This window comes from Arvicanthis niloticus, chromosome 25, assembly GCF_011762505.2.
Source record: "Arvicanthis niloticus isolate mArvNil1 chromosome 25, mArvNil1.pat.X, whole genome shotgun sequence".
NCBI lineage: Eukaryota > Metazoa > Chordata > Mammalia > Rodentia > Muridae > Arvicanthis > Arvicanthis niloticus.
The window spans coordinates 35,336,737-35,355,076 of record NC_133433.1 but is presented as its reverse complement, the minus strand read 5'-3'; the positions used below and the strand labels follow the sequence as shown (position 1 = coordinate 35,355,076).

At 42.1% G+C, this 18,340-nt stretch overlaps 2 protein-coding genes across 18 annotated transcripts in view; one reads left to right on the top strand and one right to left on the bottom strand.

Annotated features, from left to right (window-relative positions):
• Cspp1 (centrosome and spindle pole associated protein 1) overlaps window positions 1–15,841 on the top strand; it is an 86,075-nt gene extending 70,234 nt beyond the window's left edge. For 12 of the 17 annotated variants that reach the window (XM_076924375.1, XM_076924374.1, XM_076924386.1 and 9 more), the window contains 9 exons: window positions 2,007–2,073; window positions 2,404–2,521; window positions 4,741–4,880; window positions 5,864–6,001; window positions 8,155–8,201; window positions 10,730–10,793; window positions 11,430–11,536; window positions 13,332–13,470; window positions 14,987–15,345. In XM_076924375.1, the coding sequence (XP_076780490.1) occupies window positions 2,007–2,073; window positions 2,404–2,521; window positions 4,741–4,880; window positions 5,864–6,001; window positions 8,155–8,201; window positions 10,730–10,793; window positions 11,430–11,536; window positions 13,332–13,470; window positions 14,987–15,198 (1,032 nt within the window). In that variant the 3' untranslated portion in view covers window positions 15,199–15,345. Of the gene's footprint in view, window positions 1–2,006; window positions 2,074–2,403; window positions 2,522–4,740; window positions 4,881–5,863; window positions 6,002–8,154; window positions 8,202–10,729; window positions 10,794–11,429; window positions 11,537–13,331; window positions 13,471–14,986 lie in introns of all 17 variants that reach the window. The other 5 variants (XM_076924380.1, XM_076924379.1, XM_076924378.1 and 2 more) reach the window with 2 other exon arrangements.
• Window positions 15,842–16,684: 843 nt separating this feature from the next.
• The window catches only part of Arfgef1 (ARF guanine nucleotide exchange factor 1), a 113,876-nt gene continuing 112,220 nt past the window's right edge, over window positions 16,685–18,340 (bottom strand). Inside the window, exon 39 of the mRNA XM_076924372.1 lies at window positions 16,685–18,109. Coding sequence (XP_076780487.1) covers window positions 17,945–18,109 — 165 coding nt within the window. The 3' untranslated portion in view covers window positions 16,685–17,944. The remainder of the gene's footprint in view (window positions 18,110–18,340) is intronic.

The following is an 18,340-nucleotide window of genomic DNA, read 5'->3' as shown; positions in this document are numbered from 1 at the left end:
AATGTCTGTGTGTTGTTCTTGTCATTGTTGTCATGTGTTTGTTTTGAGTCAGGGTCTCATTCTGTGTCCTTGGCTGTCCTGGAATTTGTTATGTAGACTAAGCTGGCCTCTAGCCCACAGACAACTGCTCAACTCTGCCTCCCACATGCTGGGATTAAAGTTGTTTGCCTCCTTGCTTGGCTAAGAAAGTCTTGGAAAACTATGTTCTAACTAGCTGTAGTTATACTTGTGGGTTCCCTTATGTTTAGACTAATCTACAGTTATAAAAGGAAACTAGGAAGGTTTGACTTTGAGCATCTGCAAACTCAAAGATGGGGCAAGCCATATGAAGAGCCTCCTGTGGTTTGGTTTGGCCTGGCCTGATGATATCTTTGTGCACAGGCAGCTGGGGGTAGAGCTGCTACCTGTGGCGGGGTGGAACGTGTTGTGCATTGTAACTTTGCTCCACAGGCTTGTGGATTGCAAAGATGTGGATGACTAGAATAAGCGCAACAGTGAGCTACAAACATTTTCTTGAATTCTACTTCAGACAGTCTGATTCATTTGCTCTGTGGTTGAAAATCATAGGAATCCTTGTGACGTTAAAGGAGAATGGTGTGGGCACTTGTGCTTGAATAATGTTCTTCTCCTGGGTAGGGAAGACTAAGCACAGGACAAGATGCTTTTGTGGAAGTCCAAAGGTGAGATTGAGGATTTATGGTGGTAAGAGGTCAGGGATACTTTTCAGGTTTCTGGTGATGGTTATACAGAGTTGGAGTTTGAAAACTGAGTTGTAGTTAAGGAAAGCATTTTAGACTGGATTTATAGCTTGGGAAGCAGTTAACATTGGTGCTTACTAAATTAATGTGATTGTACAGGGTGTGTATGTTGAGTAAAAAGGGCTAAAGACAGAAGTTTGAGGAAGCTAACAGTGTTTGAACAGCAGAGGGGAGATACAGACAGAAAGTGTCAGCTGTGCTAGTTGTTACTCACCAGGGAAATTCAGGATGAAATGGCCCACTGAGTATGTGGCTTGGAGAGACTTGAAAAGACCAGTATCAGTACAAGACACCCCGAGACCAGTTTCTTAGCATAAAGGAGATTCATTTGCTCCAGAGGGACAAAGAGCAGGGAATAAGAGACAGAGACAGAAGAGAGAAGATGAGGAAGCGGGGAGGGGAAGAGGGGAGATGAGGAAAGGGTTATTTGTTCTGGAGTGGAAGACAAACGTCTGCCTCAGGATAGAAGAGACAGAGATGGTCCATAGGAAAGTAGTGGTTTATAAAGGTAAAAGGGGAAACCTGTGTTAGGATGAGGTGTTTAATTGTAATTAGGCATGTTAATTAGGTGACCCAAAGGGGACTTTGGATCACTGGACTTCAATACTTTGATAGCTGGACCTTGGTAGTCAGCCTCAGGAGGAGGAAGTGGCCACATAATGGAATAAACCTTAGTGGCCAGCTTTAGAAATGTCATCTAGTGGCTTTTAACAAGGTAGAGGGACTGGGGGAGAAGGACATGGCCTGCCAGAGCCATGTTCGCCATGCCTGGGGTGGCTAGAGCCCCTCCTATCACCTTATTTGATAAGGGCAGTCCCATGGAAGCAATGGGTGTGGAGGCAGATGCAGCTGTATATGGGGGTAAGGAATGTGAATGGGGGTAAGGAAGTAGACCCCAGAAATAAGCCTTTATTATTCTTTTCTGAAGAAAACAGTAAGTGCTCTTAACAGCTGAGCCATCCCTCCAACCCTGTGAAGCCTAGCTGTGAAGGGAAGATGCTGATGGGCGGTTGATGGTGAAGAAGGGGAGGCTTTGTGCATGGGCTGGGAGGAGTACACTTACTTAGAAAAGGCTGCAAAAATGAGAGTAGTGGGAGACGGAAGACACTTAACAGGTACAGCATAGCACATAGGGATTATCATTGGCTAGAGCCAAGGAGCCTTCTCTGTGGTTTACAGTGTAGAGTTTGCTTTCCTTTTATACTTAGGAATAGGGAAGAGATGCTGTGTCTGTCTCGTTGCCCACAGGAAAGCTCCATGTCCCGGGCGCAGTCTCCTCCAGTACCTGCAAGGAAGAACCAGCTCCGTGCAGAAGGTAGGTGGGACTCCCATAAATGAGAGGCTATATACAGTAATTACCGAGGGTTAGAAAGTTGCAAAAGTGATAGGGAAAGTGCTGCTCCCTACCCCCATGTCTTGCATAAGTGGCAGTCAGCCCTCTGTAGACCCAACAACATCTCCCTAAGTCAGACTGTGGATCCTAATGATGTACATCATGATGTGTATGTATGTAAACACACAAGTAGCATCTATAAACATTTCTCTGAGTCTTTTAGCTTTATGAAAGGTCAGATTGTATTTGGTAGTTAATCTATTGCTCTTTTTGTGTTTTTTTTTTTTTTTTAAACTCAATGGGAATTTGCAGAGGAGAAAAAAAATGTGATTATGGAGTTATCAGAAATGAGGAAGCAGCTCCGGAGTGAGGAGAGGCGTTTGCAGGGGCGGCTGCTGCACCTGGACAGTGATGACGAAATCCCCATCAGGTTCGTCTGCGCCATCTTCCTGGAATTGGATTGCTTCATCGTGGAGTCTCCTGCTCCCTCCTGTGTCCTCTAACAGTCAGATGTAGAAATGTAGTTCCTTGAGGGAGACAATGACAGTAGTGGAGAACTGAGACTGAGACAAGGATGGTCACGCAGTGTGGCTTATGACTGCGTGGACTGATTATTTGTTGGAGTCATTTCCCAGCAAAGCATAGTTGGAGGTTTTGCCAGAGGCCTCAGCTTCTCTAAAGCAGGGCTCTTGTACTGTAGCTGAGCCCGAGCGAGAGCAAAGGCAGCATGGGTTAGGTTACAGTTATGCTAGCTAGCGTCACAGGCTTCTGATAGAGTCTTAAATGCGGATCATAGAGACATTGGTTCTTAATTCTCATTTATGAAGCTGTGCGAGCTCGGCCGGGAACAAATGATACAGAGCACATGCAGAGAGATCTAACAACCCAGTTCTAAAAATCCACTTATTTACTTACTAGAACTGTGGACACGAGATAGGGCCCCAATGTAAAAGACTCCTAGAAGTTGCTTTTGGTGATTATTTCAATGAGTCTCTGTAGATCTTTATTGCCATGCAAAAAGCAGAGTTCTCTTCTTAAAGGGAGTAAAATCATTTCTTCTAGAGCCGCTTCTGAGTGACCGTGGTCTGGGAGAACAGATGGAGGTTACCCTGGCAAAAAGTTTTTATGAACTTTTTATAGTCTTACAGAACAAAGAAAGTCACACATCAAGTCAAATTTAAACTGCATTTGTCTGTACATCAGGGAGTGTGGGTATGGCAGGGCGGGAAAGCTTCCTATAGGCCCAGGATGTTGTCTTATGGCAGTTTTAGCTCTTGGGTTGGCAGAAGCTAGTGGTCTGCTAAGTTAGTAGATTTCTAAAAGGCTTTAATTTATTGTCACAAGATGTTCCAACACAAAACAGGTACAGGAATGGCTTTCCAGAGGCTGAGAGCTTAGCCCGAGAGAGGTACCTAACCTCTGGACCTGTAATACTCCAGTCTCTCTTCAGCACCGAGGGCTGGTGAGCAAGGCAGCCTCTGTAGACAAAGGTGTCTTTCAGGGCCTTTTGTCCACAGCCAGATGCCGCCTCGTCTTTTCAGAAGTTTTCCTTCAAACTATCATTCCAGATGCATGGTACAGATTCATGCCAGCCTTGACAGGGACTAGCTGTGGTCCTTCTAAAAGTTCCCTGAGAGAAAAGAAAACCCCATGAGATGACCCCAGCTCTTCTTACTTGTGTATGACTGTAGCTTAGATTACATTTTTTTAAAAAGAGGAGGGATGCTGGGTTTGGTGGCACACACCTTTAGTCTCAGCATTGGGAGGCAAAGGCAGGCAGATCGCTTATGAATTCAAGACCAGCTTGGTCTACATAGTGAGTTCCAGGCCAGCCAGAAACTCATAGAGACCCTATCTCACAGAGGGGGGATTTGGGGGGTGGGTGAGATGAGATAGGGGAAGGGTGAGGTGAGAGTGGAGTTGGGAGGGAGAAGGAAGGAGAGGACAGAGGAGCAAGGGAGTCTGCACGGTGTGCAAGGAAGCACTGATTGGTTTTTTATTTTCAGAGCTAGAATTTCCATTCTCTGTCCGTTTCTTTGGGGGAAGTGCCAACAGTCAACTATTAGCAGAAAGCTCCCTCCCAAAGCTGCCTAGACTGTTCATTACTTGGGTACCAACAGAGCAGAGCAATGTTTAACTTATAGGAAGTGGTAGGGAACTTGTAAAGTGAGTTCCCTAGGACACCATTAACAGCATGTTGTGAGTACCGTTTCTACTTTGGGCTGAGAGAAAGGTAAGATTTACTGACACCTAATTTATGTTATGTCCTGTGCACGGTACTTCACATTTTTTTTTTTAAATTCTCTTGCTCACAGCATGATGAAATTGGATAGATTTTTATAATGACATTAAAGTCATTACTAAAAAGTAGCATGCCTGATCCTTGTGGGTTTTTTTCTTTATCTTTTTTTTTTCTTTTGAGACAGGTAGCTCAAGGTGACATCAAATTAATCAGCTGAGACTGGCCTTGAGCTCATGAATGCTGTGATTGCAGACAGGATTTTAGCATAGGTGATTGACAGAGCAGGGCAGGGCAGTTAGAATATATGTAGGAACTGTGGTCAAAGATGCCAAGCTGCTTTTACAGAGAACTGAATGCCAACTCGTTTCCTCCTGTACAGCACATTGATCATGATTTGTCCTTTATAGGAAAAGAGAGAGGAACCCCATGGATATATTTGACATGGCTAGACATCGGGTACAAGCTCCGGTCAGAAGACCGTCACCTAAGGGCTTAGATGCTACTACTTTTCAGAATATTCATGACTTTAATGAGCTGAGAGAGAAAGGTGAGCATAGACTGTTGTGATTGCTCTCGAGGTGACATCTTGTGGTAGCAGGGAGAAACCTCAAGCACTTGCTTGTTCTAGAGACTGCCTTGTAACTGCTGTTTATGGGAAGCTTTTCATTAAAGAACATTAATTTTGTGTTCTGTAATGTCACAGCTTTATAATGTCTTTTGACATTATAAAATGAGGTTTGACTAAGGTTGTTACCTAATGTTTTTTTCAATGTGGGTGGTCAAACTCAGGGCCTTCTGAAGTGCTGTATCACTGAGCTAAATCCCCAACAAAGCACAGAGAGTTTCCAAGTGCTCTCTGCCTTTGCATAGGCACAACCTTCTCCATTACAGCTGTACCTCAGAGGTAAACAGTGGTAGAACTGATGTACTGAATGGCTGTGCCGTTATCTCTCCAAGCTCCTGGCTTGCAGTAGGGCTTGTCTTGTATAGAAGTGTATGTATGTATGTATGTATGTATGTATGTATGCTTGTATAGAAGTAGGATTACATGTTCTCACCAGTGGCGGGTCATACAGAAAAGCTTTATGGTCCTAAAAGTCCTGTTCACCCTCCCTTCCCTTTATCCCTTTAAGTTTCCACCATTTACCTCTTGCAGACTGTTGTAGTCCAGAAAGTTGGAATCACACTAGATCCAGCCTTCTCAGATTGGTGCCTGTCACTTAGCAACATGTACGCAACTCTCCTCAGCACCTCCATATTTTTTCTGAGACAGAATTATACACAGTAGTCCATAATGGCCTAGAACTCACTATGTAGCCCAAGTGACCTTGAACTAGTAGCAGTCTCCCAGAACTACAGGCACAAGTCTAATTTAATTAAATTTATTAATTATAGCTAGTCTGTTTATTTAAGAACATGTTGGATGCTGGCTTCCATATTTTAGTAAAAAACCTGTGTTTTCAGATTTTTTTTTTCTAAAAATATCACTTAAAAACAAGATTTAACTTAGTTACGTAATTTTTGCACCAGATTCAGATACTCGAGTGGATCTGAGATTAATGTACCCAGATCCTCCACGGGACCATCACACGTTGGAGATTCAGCAGCAGGCCCTGCTCCGAGAGCAGCAGAAGAGGTTAAATAGAATAAAGATGCGGAGAGATGCAGGTAGGTGCATGCCACCCTGGCTGCTTCAGATGCAGCTGTGGCCTCTTCCTCCTTCAGCCTTTAAGTTGTTGTTTTTTTTTGTATGTCTGTTTAAAAAGACTTATTTGTAACTATATATATATATGGGGGGCCATATACATATGAGTGAATGTACTGCCCCTCAGAGGTCAGAAGAGAGTGTGGGGTCTCTTGAAAGTGATGTTAGAGGCAGTTATGAGCCTCTAGGTAGGTGCCAGGAACCAAACTCATGTCCTATAAGATCAGTGAGCGTTCTTGCCCCATCAGTCATCTCTGTAGCCTTTTTGTTCCCATTAATTTATTCACTTTACATCCTGATCACAGCTCCCTCTTTTCTCCCAGCTCTGGCCCCCACAGAGCCCCTTTCCTCATTCCCTGGTACCAATCCACCCTGGTACATGAAGTCACTACAGGACTAGGCACATCTTCTTCCACTGAGGCAGCCCAGTTACAGGAACAGAATCAGGCAAGAAAGAGTCAAGGACAGCCTGCTCATTTTTGGGGGGGACCCGTATGGAGACCAAATTGCACTTCTGCTACTACATATGTGCAGTGGGAGGTATGTTCTTTGACTGGCGGTTCAGTCTCTGAGAGCCTCCATGGCCCCAGGTTAGCTGACTCTGTGGTCTTCTTGTGGAGCTCCTATCCCCTCAGGATTCCTCAGCACCCCACCTCCACTCCCACTCTTGCCTTGAATTTCATCCCAGGTAGGCCATTGCACTGGCAGCCCCGTGCTCTTGTGACTCTTTTGCCAGATGGTTTTGGAAAGGAACACACTTTGCAGGGGACCCTGATTAGCCCTGCAGGGTCGTGTGCCCATGCTTGAGAGCTGAGTCATCCATGATTGCTGGAGGGGTTTGTACTTTGATCACGCCTGACGGCTTCCACCCTAAGAACTACAAACAAGGCGGAGATGCTCATTTGATCCTGGAGCACATTTCTTTTTCTGTGTGGGAGCTATTTTTTCTGTGTGTGTGTGTGTGTGTGTGTGTGTGTGTGTGTGTGTCTGTGTCTGTGTATTTGTAAAGTATCAGATTTGTGTGTATGTTTTTGTGTAGTTATCTGATAATGTCAATCTAATCTAGTGCTGTAAGCATGACGATGAGGGCACAGAGGCTACCTACAGGATATGATATGGTGGGCTCAAGGGCGGCTGATACTGTGTAAGTCATGTCAAATAAACAGGGTCTAAGCCTACAGGAGCAGGTGTACAGTGTGAGTGGGGCCTACAAGTAGGATGGAGTTACCTCAGCATCCATGGGCCTTACTGAGCCCCCAGGTGAGTATTGTGACCATACCTGGAGCCTGCTTGCTTTGCCAGCCTACAGGCCATTGAGTGTGGGAAAGGACGGTCTTGTTACTTGTAGGAAAGTTAAGACCCTATCTTTATCTTGGCAGGCTGCTATGGCTTGCAGAATATGAGGAACATGTCTGACTTCAGGAGGTATAATAGGAATAAGTGACGTAACACTTTAGGCTGAGCTTACAGATCAAGGCTTGGATATGTACTTGTATAGGAGATCCTTCCTCATGGTATGGAATTTTAAATATCAAGTGATGATCTGATCTTGTGAGATCTTATCAGTTTAGGCACAGCAAGACTAATAGTCCCCAGATGGGTACAGGTATATCTCACTAGGAGCAAACACTGATGAGGTAATTACTAGATATGGTTAACTATGGGAAGTCTGAAGGAAAGGATATGGTCCATTGCCGCTCCTTACTCCCAGAATGTTCTGTCTTTGGAGAAACGTGCGAATACTGCCAGGCTGCAAAATGGACGGGACCCCTGACCTCTGCCCTGTGGTTGGCTCCCTACACTTTAACTTATTCCAACCCCTAGTTAACTCCAGGCCTCCAGGGGCTTTGTGCAGACACCCAGGAGCAAGATGGGAAGTTTCTTTTAAAGAAAAAAAAAGCCTGTGTTAAGATATCAGAGTTCACAAAGATTTTATTAATGAGTCATTTAACCAGAATGGATTTAGATTTAATGAGAAAGTAGTATAATTTCTAAGATTGTTCTGGTGTGTGGTAGTAAAAGTAATTTCCAGTAGAAGGTAATAATAGATGATCTGAAATGTGTTTGTTAGCCTTCTCTAAACAGTCTAGTTTTATTCTTTTTATTCTGTTTATAGCTGATTTAGACACCATCTCCACCGGTAATGTAGGAGGACGCAGAATGGTAAGCAACGTTCAGATTCTTAAGTCCGAGTCTGGGGCCTGTGTTAAATGAGTATCCCAGATTTTGAATATGTCCATAATATTTGCATTTATTTTAAAACATAATTTCAGTTGTAAGTGTGTAGAGCTGTGTGGCTAAGCTGTATAGTGGCAGTTGACTGTCATGGGTAAGAATAACACGTGAGTTGCTTGAGCTGCTGCTCTTTAGCTGTGCCATTGGGGGGCAGGGTAGGCAGATTAATTTCATGCTCCAGTCAGTATTTACAGAATGCAGCTGATTGTACCTACTGCTCAGGGTACTGCAAAAATCCAGTTAGTATTTGCAAGGCACAGGTAGGTTTGGCATATGTATTCTGCAACATGGTCTTAAATCACAATGTGTGCAGGCGTTGCTGTGAGGGCTGAGTGAGATAATGCATATAATTTAAAATCCCTTAGAGCAGAGCCTGGCCATACTGACCGCAGTTGTTAGTTGTCGTTAAGATTTACCGAAGCAGAAGCGTATGCAGTCATATGGAAGAGAAGCAACACTGGAATCTTACACCTATCCTGCAGTGACACTGTATAAGACTGCAGTGACCAGAAGCTGCTCAGTGTGTTCAGGGTACAGTCGCCATGGAGAGTGTTAAAAAGGAATCCCCTTGTCCTGGAGGCTTGTGTTCTGAGAGGAGGGGACATAGTGTATGGTGCTTGGCGGGAGGATGGCAGCAGGAAGAGAATGATGGGAGGGTTGGCATGGAGGACTTGTGGTTTATAACACAACAGTGGTGGGGAGGTAACCATGGAAACCTTGCTAACACATGGAGGAAGTAGGGGCAGAAGGGCATCCTTACTGTGCCTTGGAGCGGAGAAGTGATGCCGTTACTCTCACAATTTGTGTGACCGCTTCTGTGTGTTGAATACAGGATGGATTACTGGGACAATCTAGACAGCTGTGCTGGTGTAGGTTGAGGTGAGGTAGCAGTAGTACTCTGAAATGGGTGGATTTACTTTAATAAGCTGATAGAGCTGGGGTTAAGAGGTGGAAAAGCAAGAAACATTTGGGGATTGGGCAGACAGGGAGTTGTTTGACACAGCAAGTTTGAATTGTGTATAACATAGCTGAACTCGTGAGCACACAGTCCAGAGTCCGGGAGACACATGGCACTGGAGATTGTTAGGATATTTCTAGCCTTTCTCTGGATGAAGTTCAGCCTGGTCTGTTTGCTCAGGGCTTTTACCTAATGTTGCTGTTCCAGTTTCTCTAATCTTCCATATTTTGCTAAATTTTAAACAATACTCATTTCTAAATCACTAGCTTATTGTCTTGTCCATAGTGTTATATCCAACAGACCAGGCCCAGGTCTGGACCCAGGTGGGCTGCAGACCAACCTGTCCTGCAGCACATGGTGCCTCTGGGAAACTGCAGTTCGGTAGATGTTTCCATGTGTGATGGTTACCTTCACACCTTCATGCAAAAGATCATGAAGTTTACTATCTGGGGTTCTGGTTAAAAATCTGGATTCCTAACATCCGTTTGACTGAGAAACTCAATATAAACCATGAGTTTATCATGACTTAAAGATAAAGCCACTTGCCTTTCCTCGACACTGAATCAAATAGGAAAGCATATGGAGTGAGCAAGCTGTCATCAAGACTAGGTAGGCTCTGGCCACACTCCAGTTATGCTGGGAAGGACTATCGCTGCAGAAGACGTTACGCAGTAGTTAGCAGGCTGACGGTGGGCTCAGTTGCTGTGACTGTCATTATTTGGCTAGAATGAATGTAGAATCAGCAATACTCAAAGAGCAGACAGAAATTCAGCATACGGAAGAACTGAGTGCCCAGAAAAGTGCCAACGGGAGCAAGAGAATTCATTGCCTTAGTTCACTGCCAGTGTAGGAGCAGAGTGCAGAGGTCACATGGAAGGCGTAGGCTCCTAACACACAAAGTAGTGTTGATACAAATGTAAATTTGAGTTATTTCCCTCAAGGGAGGTTATTGTGTTAAGTCCAGTGCTGTCATTTTCCCTACAGTGGAGGTTGCTGTGGTCAGGGCCAGTGTGTATATGGTGTCATTGCTTCCCCTCCTCCATGGGACTATAGCCTGCCTGCTTATGGTGCAGAATGTAACATTATACTCAGTTCTAAGCACAGAAGACTGAGGAAGCAGACTACTCAGATTCACTGAAAAGAGGCTCTAAGTATACTTTAAAGAATGGTCAGCGTTGCATTCACTGCTTCATGCTTGTCTTTCTCAGCAATGTCATCCTTTTATCAGTTGAAGGGGGGTCAGCTGAAAGGTGGGGCAATGAGAAAATTAGGGGTAAATGTCTGTCAGGTGAAGTCAGGCTGTCTTGCTGTCATGTGTCTTGGTGAGGCTAGCTGGATACTAGTGTAGTGAGGACAGACAGCCTTACCCACCATCTTTTTGTTGTTTTGTTGGTGGGATTAGAGTGGAAACCTACGCTGTCTGTTAGTGTGATTTATTTCCCTACTCTAAAAATACAGCCATCAACATATAATTGTTTGTTGTTGTTTTTTATTTTAGCCCAGAGATGACACTAATGATTTTTTGAAAAATTCATTACTAGAATCTGATAGTGCTTTTATTGGTGAGTATATCTAATTTTCCAAGGTTATATTAATTTTTAAGCTATATGTGTATCTATGTCTATTTTAGGTCTTTAAGATAGAACGTCATTTTGTAAGCCCAAGCTGAACTGGAACTTAACTATGGCCCAGGATGACCTCAACCTTTGATCCTCCTGCCTCTTGAATTCTGGGATTATGGCTGCATCAAGCTGCTTTAGCCACTTTTGAAAGTAGTGTGGTAGCTACCCAAAATGTTGAACAGTCACCATAACACCTGGCAATAATTCCTAGTTTCTGTCCCAAAGAAATCATGCCCACACAGAAGTGGCATCATTCCAGTACCACCAGCTAGCAGTAGTCACCAGTGGCAGATGCAGATGCAGTGACTCAGCACCAACACGATCCATGCTGAGACACAGGGTGCTGTGGTAGAACTCCACCTATGTGGAGTGTTGGATTGGGCCTGCAGAGTAGTTGCCAGTGATCATACACGAGCTATCTGAGGTACTGCAAATTCTAGATAGTAATGACTATTCAACTGTAAATTCACTAAAGAAATCACTGAACTTGTAGCATTTCAATAAAGCAATTAAAGAAAGACATCAAGACTCTAAGGTTTGAGTAACATTGACACATTCTTTGTGTGGCCTGTTTAGGTGCTTATGGTGAGACATATCCTGTCATTGAAGAGGATGCCTTCCCTCCACCACAGCTGCCCTCTGCAAGGGAACGCAGGAAGAACAAGTTAAAAGGACTAGATTTTGTATGTATGATCTTCTCAGTTTAGAAGATTGAGAATTTGGCTTCAATTTATGTGGTCCAATTTAAGAAAAACAAACAGGGAGGAGGCTTACTTTGAAAACCAAGTGTGTGTGGTCTAAATGTAGGTCGTGCTGTCAGTTATTCTGGTGACCGTGTAGTATTATGGTATTATGTAACTCTGTAAATGCCATGGACATCCTGTCCTGTAAATTCTAGACTTACTGCCTCAGTCTTTATCTCACTCCCTATACAATATACAGGCTTTGGAGAAGCCATAAAAAGCAGCTGTTAGCATTCATCCAAAGCCTGTTATACCTTGACAGTAACATGATATGGCAGCAGCTCCATCTCGGCAAGTGAATTACCTAAGGTCACTAGGTAAGAGGACTAAGATTCAGACCTATGCTGTTTCCCATAGCTTCATGGTGTACTCAAAAAGTACACTGTGCTGTGGAGCCTTCAACGAAGCATGTTCTGATGGTGCCCGTCCTCTTTGGGTAGATAACTCTGGACAGCGCCTTAAGCCCCCTTTGCCCATTTATATGACATGCACTGATGCTCAGGAGCTTCTTACAAGTAGCTAACTAGCTTTGTCACTTGTCCAGCATTATCAGGCTGTAAATACTCTGCTGCTCTGCTTTGGTCTGTGTGAAGTTTGTCTTTTCTGCATATTTCATTTGAACAGCTACTTGTTCTTTCTCAAGGGCCATCTACGTTGTAGCATGTGTCAGTACCTGCTTCTTTCTATTATATGTAGACACTACAGCTTTATTCATTCCACAGCTTCTGAGTATCACTTACTTTGTATTATGACTAAGATTGCTGTTAGCATTCATACACAGGTTTCATGTGGGTTTTTGTTTTCTTTACCTGTTTGAGTATGTACCTAACAGAATTATTGGATTTACTCACTCACTGTATGAATTTTAACATTTTGAAGGATTTTTGGCTGTTTTCTAAAACATGTTCACCATTTTATACCATTTTCAATTTTACCTTTGTAGCATTATATGAATTTCCTACTTCTTCACACTATGGCCAGTAGTGGTTATTATCCATGATTCTGCTTGCAGCTGAAGTGTCCATCATATCATAGAGCATCCCATGGCTTCCTCCCTAGCCAGCTGTGGGTCTTCTCTGCAGACAGCATCAGTTCAAACCCTCTGTCCAGTTTTAAACTGTGTCTTGTATTTTCACTGGTGAATTTTAACTAAGACTTCTTTATACATTGTGTCAGATATTAGATTTGCAACTATTTTCTATTAAAAAGATTGTCCTTTTTATCTTTTTGATAGGTTTTAAAGCATAGAAGCCTTAACTTTTAAGGAGGTCCAAATTACCAGTTTTCTAATTTGTATTTTTGGGGTTTAATATAAGCATGTGTTTGTGATACACTCATGTTAGTTTTTGTGTATAGTTTGAGAGACAAGGTCTGAACTCCTCTAGCATTACAGAAACGGGCTCTCATCGAAAAGACTATTTTCCTTGTTGCATTGTTTGCTCTTTATTTAAACACTAGGACTAGTTTCAAGATTCTTTTCTATCCTGTTGAGTTGAGCATCTGCCCCGCCAGTTACACACACACACTTGCTACTCTGTGTTGGCCTTTCTGTGCCCTATTCCCTGAACCTCACGCCAGCAATCCGTTTCATTGAAGTGCTTACCTCTTAGCCCTGACAAAGACAGGAGACAGGATCCATATGCTCCTGGTTTGCTCTTCACAGTGTGTTGATCTGGTGTAACCCCATGTGGACTGACTGTTGGGAGTGTTGCTAAATTCTCTCTCTTAACTATAGGATAGTAGTCGACTCCACACACCACAAGATGGTCTCTCTTTAAAATCTATCTCCAGTGTAAATGTTGATCAAGTTAGAATGAGAAATGAAGACAGAATGAGAAGACTGAATGAGCATCAGAAGAAACCCACTAACACAGGTAACTTACATAGAAGATGTTCACTGGCTGATGCACACCTGGAGGGAAAAGGAATTCTCGAGTCCTTTGAGTTTCACAAAAGGTCAAGGTCACAAACTAGCTTGGGAATCCAGGGCTTGGGATTAATTCTGTGGCAGATTCTTCATACTGGGTGTTCTTTAAGAGCGGAATCTTAAGCACTTACAGGAGATCTTGTGAATGAGATATGTCCAGGCTATTTTCAGCAGCGAAAAATGCTGACTAGTATGTTAGGTAATCACTGTTTTTTAAATAATATTAAAGAAAATTTTACCTTTACTTGGCTTTTTGTAACATGAAGAAAAAAGGTAGTTTTTCAGTTAATATTCTAAGCCAACAAGCCAATCTTCTCACGATGAGTGGTCTTGGGTGAAGTTTCTCATGAAGCACAGGTCAGCCTCAGACCTCTCCTGCCAGCCCTCACCACACTCTCTTCCTTTCTTTTTCTTTCTTTAAATCAGGCCCTTAGTCCCTGGGATCATGGGCTGGCTCAGAGTTGGTTAGTAGGTGTGCTCTTAGATTTGTCCAGCTGCACTGCAGGATTTTCATTGTTGCAACTTTTTCTTAAACATTTTTTAATGCTATTTTTAAACTGACCTCATTTCTCCAGTTCAGGAGTGGTGTATTGTGATAGTAAATATTTTTCACTAAATATGAAAACACAATAAATTAAGGGAATAGTACTTTTCATTTCATATCATCATAATAGAGATGTCTTAAAAGGCATTTCCCTTCATGTCTACCTAGAATTGCCTTATCTTTGTTTTAGAATCAGTAAACTTGAACTAGTACCGAAGAAGGATATATTTGAGAGAAGATAGAAAAACGAAGATTCTTTCAGTTTTCGATGTCTAAACTATTTTTGTTTTAATGCTGTCCTTTCACACAGGAGCTTTTTGGTAGGATGTACACTGACTGCTCATTAAACTGGCTTCACATCGTACCCCTTTGCTCAGCCAATCCAGACCAAGAGATGTAATTTTTTTTTTTTTTTTTTTTTTTAGAAAAAGAAATTGACATCACAGGGTAGGAAGACAGATTTTTGCTACTTTATACGTATTAAGTCAAATACAGATATAGAATTTGAGTAAGATCGAATGTGATAATGAACAAGTTACCTGTTAATGGGCCTTCTAAGGTTAGTGCAGTATGTCAGTAATTTCCTTAGAATGACTTTCAGTGTACCTACTATCAGTGCTAAATTAAAGTCTTGTGTCATTTCACTGTTTTTCCTATGGTAACAGACACACACTAAGATAGTCTATCTTTCTACAGTCAGCTTCTAATGCTTGGTAGCGCCTCCTTTGTAGCTGTCAGTGCCATGGAGTCTCTCCATCCCCACTCTATTCCTTTGTAGGCATGCTTTCCTATTTCTAAAGGGGTCAAGTTAGTTGTTGGGGGTAAGAGTTGCAAGTCTGAAAAGATGCAGAGCTGTAATGGGCTGGTTTGTAGGTACCTATGTCACTGCTACCTGACCTGTATCTTTTGCCTTCTGTAGATGATGAGGGTTCACTGGTTGATCCTGATGACATCATGAGACACTTGGGCGATGATGGACGCAACTCTGTGGCAACTGAGCCCTGGCTCCGCCCTGGCACTTCTGAAACTCTGAAACGGTTCATGGCAGAGCAGCTGAATGAGGAACCCCAGCAGGTTCCTGGGAAACCAGGCACTTTTCCTTGGCAGGGACTATCTGCTGCACATGCTTAAAATAAACCCTCTCTGGATCCAGCAGTGCCTTTCACAGTAGAAGGAACGTTCAATCTGTAGCTTGAATACTATTGTCTTGTTTTGTCCTACTTTAATATTAGTTATTTATGTTCTATCTATATATAAAGTGTATTTTCCCCTGATATGTTATATATATAATGTACATAAAAGCCCCAATTATTGATTTCTAATATAATTGTATAGAATTATTTTTGCAATTTTGCCATGGGTGGTGATGAACTCTTGATTGAGCTACCATATGTGCATTAGAATGTGCCTGCCATTAAGAGGTGGTGAATGAAGTGTTAAGAGCACTGTGAAACAGTACACTGTCAGTAGCATACTTGCCACCATTAGCATCCTGGTGAAACAGTTCATAGTGAATTGTTTGATCTGCCTGCTGTAGCCGGGACTACGTCAGCTGCTGGGTAATGAAAGATTCTTGTGAACAAGCCGCTCATTTTCATGTCTGTCGTTACACATTCCATAGGAACAAAGGGATTTGTGGCCATCTATGAGCCATGATTAAATGTTACATTTTTCTGCCTCCATTTTATTTTTATGCTGATAGAAGCACAGACTCAGTTACTAATTTATCTGATTTCACTATTTCTTGACACAAATAAAGTTCTATTTTTATTAACTACCAGTGTCAGTTTCTTTACTCAAAGTGTTTCTAGGGGTTAAAAATGTCCCATCTAGAGAGGCATTGGTCCTCTGTCCCACCACCTGAGACCCTTGGCTACGAAAACTTTCCTGGTAAGTAAATGATACTTCATAAAAACGTAGTCAACGCCTAGAAAATAATTCTTACTGGATTAGGACTGTCAGTGTGTATCATGACAGCAGTGGGAGACACCAGCCACTGCCTCTCTGGTATTTTCAGAGATAAAATCAACAGCCGATTTTGACATTAGAGTTTACCAAAAATAAGACATTTCTGGTATTCTTTCTTGGTTTTCGCTACATCTAATTTTTATGGTCAATTTTACTCTGATAATAATTTCTTCTGTCAACATTTGAAAATAATTGTTTTGGAGACTGTTTTCTACACCACTGAACAACTGTCAGTCATGGGAGGGAATGGCTTAGACTAGAAAACACTGAAGTAACTTCGTTCTGTCATTCAGCCTGGCATGACTAGAGCTAGGTCTTGTCATAAATACTAACTTCATATCATTTAAGGACATCATATTTCCTGTTTTGAAATTAACCACTACAGTTTTGTTTTTTAATGCTATGTGTACCACTGGACCTGACTGGCTTATAAAATACCACAGTATAAACTACTGTAATGGCAGGGGAACATTTCTTCAGTCTTAAAAAATAGCGTTATCACTGAGTAATAACTATGCTTTTGAGTATCTTAGGATTAAGAAAGGAAGCTGAAGAATCCAATGTTGACTGCAAAGAAGTGTCTTTGTAGCTTCAAAAAAAAACCTTTTCATGACTTGATATTTTAAAGAAGAAACAATGAAAACGGGGCTGTGGGTTACACTGCACTGATGAAATAATTCAAAAACTTTATTGACCTATAACCTGATTAGATATGCCAGATGAGAATCAATATTGTACAGAAAGTTGTACAGAATTTTTTACATAGAAAACTTTACATCTGTACCATATACATATCCACCTGAAAAAAATTCTCTACATCCACCGTTAACATGGAATGCTTGCCAAGCTTTTCACTGTAACCATCAGAGCAGTTCACAGTATGAATACATTTCCAGTACGTCTAACCTCCCCAAACCATGCCAGATTTGTTATTTTAATATATTCAACATTAAATTCTGTACATAGAATAAAATCTACATCAAGCCCCGCCACCCAAAAGAAAAAGTGACAGCAACCTAGATTCATTTCGCAGTGATTCAAGTTTCAGTCTGTGAAAGGTCATCTATTTGAATGGCTCATCTTTAAAAGCCCTAAGAGAGTATGTTACAGGTAGTTCTTGTCAGCAGGGATGTTTCTACCTTGGTGGTTTCCCCTCCTGTTGTGATCCTGACAAGCATTGGCCACAACAGATTCAGGGCATAGCAAGCCCTCAAAATGACCACCACTCCCCCAAAGACTAAAAGTTCAACCCAAATGTTTTAGTGCATTTGACAAAATATTATGGGTATTTAGCAAGTAGATAAGAAAATAAAGAAATAAAACAGTGCAGGAAGAACAGTGTTTAAGATTTTTATATTACAGACCTGCATCTCTGTACATTTTCACAGAAAGATGATGATTACCAGTATCTCAGATAGCCTGAGTGTGCAAAAATCTTCAGAGTAAGAATACCATAGTCGCTAAATATCTTTTACCATGAGCAATAATTTTTCTCCCTCCCCCCCAATTATAAACATTTTATCCTTCAAAATACAGCTCTCCTGAGTTGTACTTCTTGCAGAAGTTCAGTCTTTACATCTATACTTCTTTGGGTAAGTTTCATTTTCGTACCTGCCAAAGTGTGGGCTCACTCTGCTCAGAGTACAGGAGGGAAGGACCCTGAAGGTAGGCTGATGCTGTCTGAACAGCCTTTCTGCTCAACATGAGCCCAACACAAGACAGAAGCCACTGGATTACTAAAGGGACTGGATGGAGTGTTGCGACCTTGAGTTATAGGTGTCAGCATCTTACCAGTAACTCTCAGACACTGTAATTCAGAGAAGCATTTTTCAGGTAGGAAACCTCTGCTCCAGGGTCCTTTCACAGAGCAGAGGAATGTAAACACCAACAGAAAAATATTCGGTTCTCATCATTGCTTGTTTATCCCAAGTTCCTGTTCAGGTGGTTGTGATATTTGAAATACTATTCCAATTCGCAGGAAAAATCTTCTAAGAACAGCACGCAGTTCAGGAATCAAGTCAAATTGCATAATTTCACATAAGAGAGGGTAGTAGAATGACGCATGAGCTTTAAACTGGGGAGAGAGAAATGTCTTTGTTAGTACTGTTTCTGTCACACAGCACAGAAACTAACCTGACATTACAAGTGACAACTGGTGTGTGAAAGTGTATGGACATGGATTATACAATTCAAAACCCATGAAGAATCAAAACGTGTATCCATCTAGGCACAAACCCAGGCCACTTGGTTCTTCTAAAATCATCTTCAATTCCATGAGTGACAAAAAGTAATAAATTAGCATGAT